General features: G+C 40.1%; 1 protein-coding gene across 2 annotated transcripts; it reads right to left on the bottom strand.

The window, feature by feature from the left end:
* Positions 1–5,660: 5,660 nt before the first annotated feature.
* LOC127778873 (uncharacterized) lies at positions 5,661–10,101 on the bottom strand. Of its 2 annotated transcripts, none has more exons than XM_052305516.1 (13): positions 9,826–10,101; positions 9,613–9,713; positions 8,863–8,984; positions 8,434–8,621; positions 8,168–8,346; positions 7,635–7,976; positions 7,486–7,550; positions 7,158–7,206; positions 6,938–7,082; positions 6,768–6,852; positions 6,619–6,688; positions 6,350–6,490; positions 5,661–6,270 (listed from the first exon to the last, which is right to left on the bottom strand). In XM_052305516.1, exons 1-13 carry the CDS (start codon positions 9,974–9,976, stop codon positions 5,902–5,904), a joined length of 2,007 nt encoding a protein of 668 aa, XP_052161476.1. In that variant the 5' UTR covers positions 9,977–10,101; the 3' UTR covers positions 5,661–5,901. The 2 variants fall into 2 exon arrangements, with proteins under 2 accessions (XP_052161476.1, XP_052161475.1); XM_052305515.1 differs by having other exon boundaries at positions 5,672–6,270; positions 6,768–6,855; positions 9,826–10,100.

The following is a 10,101-nucleotide window of genomic DNA, read 5'->3' as shown; positions in this document are numbered from 1 at the left end:
ATCTTAAAACAAACCAACCTCTCCTTCTACCCTGCATGTGTAGTGGGTATATATACGTACGTACCATATACGTACGCCCTTCTTTTCTTTTTTTTTTCTTTTTTTCTTCTTTTTCCATTTATATAATATGGATATATACTCTTTTAAATAATCATAAATTTACAACACAAAGAATCTACCATCGTATAACTTCCTGGTAACTACATTAGCTCTACAATTTTTAAAAATAAAATTTAAACTATTATAAGTGACCATTAAATTAATAATATAATATAGTTTCCACTTAAACATGGGTACTCATTATTTTTATTTTGTACTATTATTTTCAAATAATGCACTATTTTAAAATAAATTTTACACAATTATATTGTGCACCTATCAAATAAACAATTTTAGATCTATACTAATTGATTTATACGTGCACTTAAACCGATGGACTCATTATTTAAATCATCAGAACTATTTTTTATTACATTGGACTATTATTCTCAAATAATGCATGGTTTCAAAATAAAGTCTACACCATTATATTATGTACCCATTAAATTAATAATTTAAAATCTATATTAACTAATGTACACTTACACTAGAACCGGTGGACCCATTATTTAAATCATCTGATATATTATTTGCTAATAAATAAAATGTCTGAAGTTCTCTTTTTTGCCCGCTACACAATGCACGTCTGCACCTTTGCCTTTTGCACGCGTGACAAAGCATCGTGTCTGAGGCATCTAAGGTGATCACGACTACCGCAGCACTACCGCTTTGCCACATATCAAATCATATATGGAGATGATTAATTTTGTTAATAACATGAGAAGAAAATTAAAGGTGTGATGCATCGAGAGAGGAATTAAGCACTGTGGGTTGTGGTTTTTTCCAATACTTAGCTCTGTTTAAGCTGAAACCGAGAGTTGATTACAGAATAATTATGATGTATTGTGTTATATATGTTGTATTTGGATTTTGTACTATTTGTTCGTATAGGTGAAAGAAATCATTATGGTATAAATGTGAGCACAATATTAACGAATATCAATAGCACTCTTACAAAGACTATGGTGTTATAAGGGAGTTTAAGATCCGCGTTTTTCCCCGATTCCATAGTTGGATTTTCGTTTGCACGCTTTCCAAGTTTTAAATTGTGTCTTTTTTAAACAACATTTTAACTTTTTAGAAGTCAATTCATTCGTTTATACCCTCAAATAGCTATCACATAAATCAGATAATTTATCAATTTCAGCTGTCCTAAACCCTAAGTAGTACATATTTTTTTATGCGAGTCATGGTGATTAGTAAATTAGGGATCAACGGATAATTAAAGTCGTAAGATGAATATGTAAGAGCTACTATGAACAACTATAAATAGGTGTCAAAATTAATTACTACTAATTAGACATCTAATGGCTTACTAGCCACATAATTAATTTCTCTCAACATGTATATAAACATACACGAAGCTGGAACAAATATTATTATATGCCCTATACATATATATTAAGCGGTTAATATTCTAATTACATGCATTAAGTCCTTTAAATTTTCTTAAAACGCTCTCAAGCTGCCACGTGGTGCTCTAATAAATTAGCGCAAATATTAGAAATTCTAAGGGAAAAAAAGAAGAGCAAAGTATCCATTACTTGATTTTTCACTTAATCAGTACGTCCAATATTATAAATTGTTAGATTAAATTGATCTTTGAAAAAACTAAATACTATAAGGTCTCACCTCTCGTCCCGTGGCATAGGTATGCACCTACATACATAGGTACGTACGCTTCCCCTCCCTTTTTTCATTTTTCCCTTTTTTTTCTTTTTTTCGATGCATACACTTCTCTCCCTTTCTTACTATATCATGCGCCTTCTCACATTTTGAGTATCTTGCTCTCACATTTTTCATTTGTGACCATACTACACGGTATGTATATAGATGGACTATATGATAATTAACTAGCAATAGTTTCTTATTTACTCAAGAAAAAAATGATTCAAAAGTCATACCTTAAGAAAAAGTCTGTGAATAGTTTTTTAAGATACCTTAAAAAAAATAGAACCCTTAAATTATTATAAAATAATATTATCCGAACCTTAGTTTGCCCTTAATCTATGAGACAAAATTTTTAAACAAACAATAATTTTACCTTTCAGTAATATTGGCGCCCGCGTGCGCGAGCCACCTTTCTAGTTTTAATAAAAGATGCAGTGACTTTTCTGGCTTATTCCGATGTAGACAACCTGATTGGATATTTTTTGTGGCACATGGAAGGGTCTCCTCATGCTCTCGCACAAATCTCAATACAATCCAATGGTCCATAGATTGAAAGTTATATGAGAAAAAAAAAATATGTCAACAGTTTTTTAGCAAATCCGTTTAATAAAAGATGCAGCTGATTTTCATGGTTATTCCGATGTAGACAATCTGATTGGATAATTTTTGTGACACCTGGAAGGGTCTGGCAAAAGAATACGCCTTTAAAGAGGCAAAGTTAGGTATAAAATAGTAATGGAAATTTCCGACCAACCGAGCGTCATTTCTGTAAAAGTGATACTTTTTTTTTCATTTAAGCCTTATATATTTTTTGGTTTTTCTAATTTATTTCAGCGTCGTATTGCAATTGTTACTAAATGGAAAATATGGTTAATTCCTAACCGATAGGTAATCATTTTGTTAGAGATCTTACCATTTTCGGTCATTTTCATTCCTGTATACAGTGATCAACCTAAGAAAGTTGACAAAGTCGGATGTGCGGCCATACAGCCTGCTTAGCACTGTTTTTTTTTTTCTAGAATCAGACTTCTATAGTTTAATTATAAAATTAATTTTATGAGTTTTTTCGTCACTCTTATCACCCACCCTTATTTTCATAATTGCTAAGGTAACAACTTCAAAGAAACAATTTTGGCTTCTAAAGAAAAAGCCGTGCCAAGCAGGAGTTGTCGTTAACTAATAAGTGCTGAAGAGATAATATTTGCATGCTAAACAGTTCTTGTTAGGAGAAAAATAACATCCATATATACCATAAAAATTTTAAGAGGTAGCGAGTAATATTTCCACAAATTATTTTTTCACCTCGAATCCATGCCACTGGATAGGGAGAAAAAGTTCCAAAAATATCACCTGTCACAAGCTTTACGTTTCTCCATTGTAAAAACGAATGTGGCTACAACCCTGGCCACACTAGAAATATACCTTGTAGAAACAAGATATGGCGTGCATGCCCCAAAGGCCCAAACCATGCCGCTGCTAGCACATCCCCAGTGCATCCATGGCAACCGGCAGCACGACAGAACGGTGAAAGTAGGCTGAGCAGCCATAGGAAAAAGACGTGATCAAATTAAGGAATAAGTTCACTTTAGGTCCCTCGATGTGTCGCGGAGTTTGAAATTCGTTCCTAAACCGCAATACTAGGTATAGTCTGTCCCCGAACTCACAAAACCGTGTTAACTTTTGTCCCAAGACAGTATGGCTCCTGGTTTCGAGCCGACGTGGCGCTTTGACTCCGGTCAGCTATGTTGAGTCAGTGTGACACCCACATGGGCCCTACATGTCAGCAATCAACTCTTTCTTCCTCTCTCTCACTCCCCCTCGTCCCTCTTTTCCCAGCCTCACCAGGCCAGGACATAGCGCGTGGGCGGCGTGGACAAGGGCAGTGCCTGACATTCGATTGGTGGCGAGGAGAAGGGTGATCAGCCGCGGGCGGTGTGGACAAGGGCGGTGGTGGACCGAGCGATTGCTACATGGGAGGGGTGCGACCGGGAAGGAGCCGGTGAGGAGATCTGTGGCGAGCGGCGACGAAGACGGCACTGTCAATGGGAGCGCACTTGGGCAATGCTCCCCGGAGCCCTCCCGCGACGTTGAAGAGCTCATGCACCCGGATCTCAACTACTCGGTCCATGACCTTATCTTGCGGCACGAAGGATTCTTGTTGCTTGCCATACCTATGAGGAGCGGCGACCTGAAGGCAGCAAGACGGCTGCAGTGGCGAGGCGACAGGGCTTGAACGTGAAGTCCTTGGAGCAGCACTGTATGTCGCAGATGCCCACAATCTCGATGCCGCCGCGTAGGGCGTAGGATCGTCGCAGCGCCGCGCGGCGAGGGGGGGCCATGGCGGGGTTCCCATGGGAGCCGAGCTTGATGCCCACGTAAAAGTGTGGGCCGGCAGTGGAGAGCATGACGAAGAGCACGGCAGGGAGACGGTCGAGGAGCGCCATGGCACGTGGGATCTCCACAAAGGTGTCTCGCCAATGCCAACACCCTCCTCCTGCGCCTGGACGACCATCCCATCTCATCCCTAGCCACCAACACTGTCGAGAAAAAGGTAGGGAGAAACAAAGGGAGGGAGAAGGAGAGGATGGAGTCACTAATACGTGGAGTCCACCAATTTTTATTTTTTTTATGTAGACTGAATTGTCTTGAAATGTTAGTCCCATACTAACTCAACCGCTATGTCAGGCCGAAATCAGACACTGTACTGCTCTAAGGTTGGGAGCTCAGGTATACCAGTTTTACAAATTGAGAACGTGTTATACCTAATATTGTAATTCAGGGATGAATATCAATAACTTGGCTGACCAAAGGGGATTGTCTTGCCACCAGCTACCAGCCACCAGCCAGGCCACTTCTTGACGTAACGGATCACTGGTTCAACTTCGGCGAGGCCACGGCATGGCCCAAGAGCCAAGATGCCGCGGCTGAAGCATGTTCAACCATTGTGGTGCTCACTGTTGCTGGATCGGTGTGCGAAGCAGGCGAAGGTACTCTAGGCCTCGTTGGCACATAGGGCAACTGGCACTTTTGTTTAGACTTATGGGCTGTGTATAGATCCTGAAGTTTGGGGAAAGTTTGGGAAAAGTTGGTAGTTTGAAAAAAATTAGGAGTTTATATGTGTAGGAAAGTTTTGGATGTGATGTGATGGAAAGTTGAAAAGTTTGGGGTATTTTGGGTGGAACTAAACACGTTGCTTTCGTTTCTAGGAACTCATTCCCTCCGCACGGAAAACGGAACGATCCATTAGCACGTGATTAATTAATTACTCCTTCCATCCTATAATATAAGTCATGGTCAAACTTGTCACGGTCTTCAAAACTAACTTTTGACTTATAATTTCTCATATACTATAAGATTTATTGCAACAAAATTATAATCATCTCAATCCAATGATATCAATTTTAGCAAATAAAATTTAATTTATATTATAACAATTGTTGGTCAAATATTTTTAAAGTTGAATCTTGAAATATGTGCACACCTTATATTATGGGATAGAGGGAGTATTAGCTATTTTTTTCAAAAATAGATCAATATGATTTTTTAAAAACAAGTTTTATATAGAAACTTTTTTAAAAAAACGCATCATTTAGAAGTTTTAAAAAGCGTGTGCGCGAAACACGAGGGAGATGAGTTGGGAAAACTAGGGAGAAGAACATAGGCACATAGCTGTAACCAATTTATGAGCCAAGCTTAAACAAATAAACAGTTTTTTGGTTGGCTTTTTTAAAGCACATATTGACTATTTTGTTTTTGAGTTTGCAAAAGAAGATTTTTTTTATAGAACACTTTTTAGATACTTTAGAATACTAAGAAAATTGCAAAAAATGAAGCAATTAAAAAATTGTTCTTTTCCCATCCCCATGACCTTCTTGAAAAAAAAAATGGTACTACTGTTTAGGAGCTTACGAAGCGTGCCTGCAGCCCATAATAATCCACCATCCGTTAATTCAAAAGACAGGCCGTAAGAAAGATCAGCTCAGATTAGGTAAAATCTTCATCTCTTTTTTTTTTTCATTTTATTTCAGATTGGTTAATGAATTGGATGGAGTATTTACAGCTTGAGCTTATTCCCGACATCTTGTGGCACCACTCTACAAATTGTACAAAGGAAACATCCACGATTTGCATCTACAAAATCGTCCACTCACTATCATCGAATGGTCCAGGGGCAGAAGAAGGGGGAGGTGGTGGCGGTACCTCTGTTGTTGGTTTTGCATTCTTCTTGGAGAATATGGAAACCTTCTTGTCAAGAAGGTTTGAGAAAATTTTCGTGCTCCTTTCCTCTGACGATCTTTTCTCGTCTTTCGGTGATGATTTTTTCTCCTCCTTTGGGTCCTTTGGTGCACGCTTCCACAGTGGATGGCGATCTTTGCCGATAAAGTTGAGCTTGATCTTGAACCGGTTTTTACTCTCAAGGGGGGACTTTTCATCAGGTGCCTCCATTATCTGAAGAGTTTCTTCAGGGTGAGTTACTATGGCTTCCATCGTCTCGTAGACCTGGAGTGGTGTCCATATATTTCACTATATTATTACATGGTAACACAAATCTGGGTTAGATTAAACAAAATCACAATACCTTGCATATCTCATCTAGCTTCTCTTTTGATATGTCATCTTGGTAAATGCTGAGTATGTAATCTTTACAGTCGTAGAATAATTTCGACAAGTTGCTACCTGCTGGTAGCACCAATTCTGCTGCTACAAAGCATACAGAAAGCTGATATCCACAGATAGCATGTGGTAAGGCATTACATTTGTCTTGATATAAATAGGATGTAACTTGTAAAGTAATTAGCCAGCTAATAGCTCTCTGCAACAAAAAAAATAAAGAAACTTTGAACTTACAATGACAGCTAGTAGCTGCTCAAAAAGTTTTGACGGTTCAATAACTTCCAAGGCATCAAAAATGCTCTCCCTGCAAGAATAGATTGCTCCATTTTAATTAAAAGTAACATCCTGTACAAAAAAAATCATCAGTAAATATTCCTACTTACACAGCTAAATCTTCATCATATATAGGCGCCTGTTCAACAGCAGGTATTGGTTTTGCAGCCCCCCATAATTCCTTCCACAAGTTCCCTTCTAGATAACCAAAGCACATCAAATGAACAAGACATTTAGGTTACATAAGAGAGAGAGAGAGAGAGAGAGAGAGAGGTATCACCTTTTGTTTGCATTCTCTCACTTAATCGACCTCGTCTAGATGAGCCCTCCCCAACTTCTGCGCTGCTTGCTGCACAATCTTCAGACCAATCAGGTGGAGAGTGCCATCTAATGAAGTCTTCCAGGACACACCCTGGATTTGCGGCCTGTTAAGAAGAAAAAACTTCTTGTTTAGAAAGTTATAGCAGCCACAGCCTATGAGAAAGCAGCTTTAAACTTGCCTTGAAGGCTTGCATATCTGATAGAAGTTGAGAGCACCCAGCACCAACACTGAGAGTATAAATACAAACAGCATCACAACCATTGCTCTATCACTTAAATTAAAAAAAAATAAAATAATAGCGGATTGATATTAAGGTATATGACTGTGATGCACTTTTCAAGAAGGATCATATTTGCAAAAGAAAGTGATTATTGATACCTAACTAAAACTGAAATTAAGTGCTTGGATGCGATCAGTATCAAATGATTGCCAAAGCAAGTAAATATAAGAAAGGTTGACATCATACATGCTAGCAGTACAATGGTACATAAGAAAGCTTGGAATACCTTCCAGTCCTTAAGACAAGTTCTTCTGTTTCTTTTATAAGCTCTGCTGTCATAATGGGACCTTCCTGAATATAGATTTTGACAGGTACTCAGATTCATTGTAAAAGAAAGCTTCCCTGAAAAAAGAAACAGAGAAAGCAACAGCTTACCTGCAGAGTTGGAGAATATACGAGCTCACCAGTTTCCAACAACGTTAAGTTCTCTGATGGATGATCAGCACCAAGCCGAAGAACATTGTCACCAGCACTACCTTTTATATACATCTCGCTGTCAGGAGAGTCCCCATTTGAATACAAGTGATTGGAGTTATCAATACTTGCACGTTTTAACAATGAATCCAGTGATTCCTTGGCGGCTTTTCTCCGTTTTTTCCTGGCAATGCAGCAATTTATAACTTGTATCTCTTGATGCAGTAAACAACAATTCAAGTCTGGAGCAGCATCCAGTGGCATTCGAGGCACCGGTTGCCCATCGGACCATAGTTTCTTCAACTGCATTAATTAAAATAAATAAATATGGTGCTTCATATTAGCTATGATTGTTCATATCTAGTCACTCAGATCAAGTTCACTTCAGGTCTTCCTGTAATGACCTCATGTGTCTTAACATCTTTGTATTGCAAGTATACATCACTTCCAAGGAACAATTTCTTAACAAGGGCATTTTATCAACAAACTCTCACCTCGAGAACTAGGGATTGCCAAAAGAACGCCATTTTGTATACAGAACTTATTTTGCCAATAGTCTCTGCTATTTGATGAGTGAAACTTCCAGGTGGTGCACCGTGTAGATCCTTGGGCAAAGATATTGAGTGATGCAACTCTGAGTTGCATTGACTTTTGTCATGGGGAAAATGCTCCTCTGAAAAGACAAGTATATATCATAATTCAAATGCCAGAATAGCCACACTTAAAGCAAACATCCTGAGAACACAAAGCGAAAACATACCTAATTTGAACAATGTGTACATCAAAGATTGTGTTTCATCATCGCCAACAAATTCAGAACTCGATCTTTCATCCTTTTCACGCCGAACAAGTGATTTGACAACAGATAAGCTCAAGCCCCCCTTCTCTTTCAGTAATTGGTCTCCATTAGACCTCATATCATTCATTGACTTGAAATTTTTACCGTTGCTACAAGAGCACAGAATACATTGTTTGTACATATATCGTGCATACAGTCCAAAAAATAATAATAATAATAATAATAATAATAACAACAAATCACTTGAATAAAAATTTGATCACAAGTGCAAATGCAATATGATGCAGGCATTATTGGTGCAATGCAGTTTGTGCCTTATTAATATTAATTATTGATAATATATGGGGCCAATCGAAATGCTGGATAACATATGCTAAGGAGAAAACTTACTCAATGGCAGCAACCAGCTGCTTAACCACTGAAACTGAAGGAAAGGCCATCTTTGTTGAAGAAGTTGAGTCAGGTTCAATATTTGTGGTATCCCCATCTGGGGAGGAGATTATATCTGGGGCCTGAAGAAAGATTTTATATATATTTATATAGCCTATGAAAGCAAGAAAGATTTTCTTTAGCAGTTTCAGGCTCTTAGCATGTAACTTGCATGTATACGGGAAAGTTCACAAGATTGGATGGTAAGCATTAACCAAAAAAGAAGACTTTCTAGGTGGATCAAATATCAGATGCTAATTATAGAGCCATAACAGAATCGCCCACTTATTACTCTCGCAAACTCCACAATTTACTATTTTAGAGCCGACAGATCCACTAGAACTGCGATGAAAAAACCCAACCTTATCCACAAGGTCTAAAAACACAGTCTCGTGGAATCTCAGTGTAAGAACCATTTTAGATATTTACAGGATGGTTCATTCGGAAAGCTCATCAAACCAAAGTTACTGCTGCTAACTGAACTGTCTGACCATTTCTACCCGCCAAAGCTGCCCCAATTCAGAACAGCGACACTGTTTACTTGAACTACCAGTACAGAGCCACGCACGGTCAAAACCAATAACTCGTCATCGTCGAAACGCGAGCAACTCCATCAGGAACTAATCAGTTCACCACCCCCTATCACCGACGAACTCACAGCCTCGCCATCCACCACCACGCATCACCAACCCAACTCGCTAACCCGCGTACCTCGTCTCGCGGCGAACCCACGACGGCGGCGATGGAGTCGGGGTGCCGATCCGCCGATGGCCGCGGGGACGGCGCCCTGAGCGCCCCGGATCCGTCCGCATCTGCACGCGCCGCGGCCGATCCCGGCCGGATGCCGTCAGATTCCAAACACCAACAAAACCGACGTAGAGCGCAGCAGCGGCGGCGGCGTAGGGCGGGCGCAAGCGCACGTACCTCGGAGGTCGGCCTTGATGTCGGTGAGGACGCGGGCGGCGGCGGAGTGGATCGCGGTGCGGGCGCGCGACACGAGCGACGTGGTCGTCGCCGTCGTCGTCGACGGCGAGGAGGAGGCGGAGGAGGGGGCGGGGGGATGAAGCTGGTGCATGGTGGGGCCTACCTGGCAGTGACGTGGGAGCGTCGGGGGCAGAGGAGAGGGAAGAAGGGGAGAGGAGGCATTGGGGTGAGGAAGGAAGGGGGAAGCCAAATGCGAAGGGGGAGGAGGTTGCGATT

This window comes from Oryza glaberrima, chromosome 7, assembly GCF_000147395.1.
Source record: "Oryza glaberrima chromosome 7, OglaRS2, whole genome shotgun sequence".
Classification (NCBI taxonomy): Eukaryota; Viridiplantae; Streptophyta; class Magnoliopsida; order Poales; family Poaceae; genus Oryza; species Oryza glaberrima.
Note: the sequence above shows the minus strand (reverse complement) of the source record. Positions and strands in the feature narration are given on the sequence as shown.

Bases quoted from the DNA above. Each gene is read 5' to 3' on its own strand.
- LOC127778873 (XM_052305515.1), bottom strand. From the start codon at position 9,976: ATGCACCAGCTTCATCCCCCCGCCCCCTCCTCCGCCTCCTCCTCGCCG. The intron at 6,856-6,937 runs GTGATACCTCTC...TTGGTTATCTAG, and splicing joins TGAGAGAATGCAAACAAAAG to AAGGGAACTTGTGGAAGGAA. The intron at 6,271-6,349 runs GTATTGTGATTT...ACACCACTCCAG, and splicing joins AGCTAGATGAGATATGCAAG to GTCTACGAGACGATGGAAGC.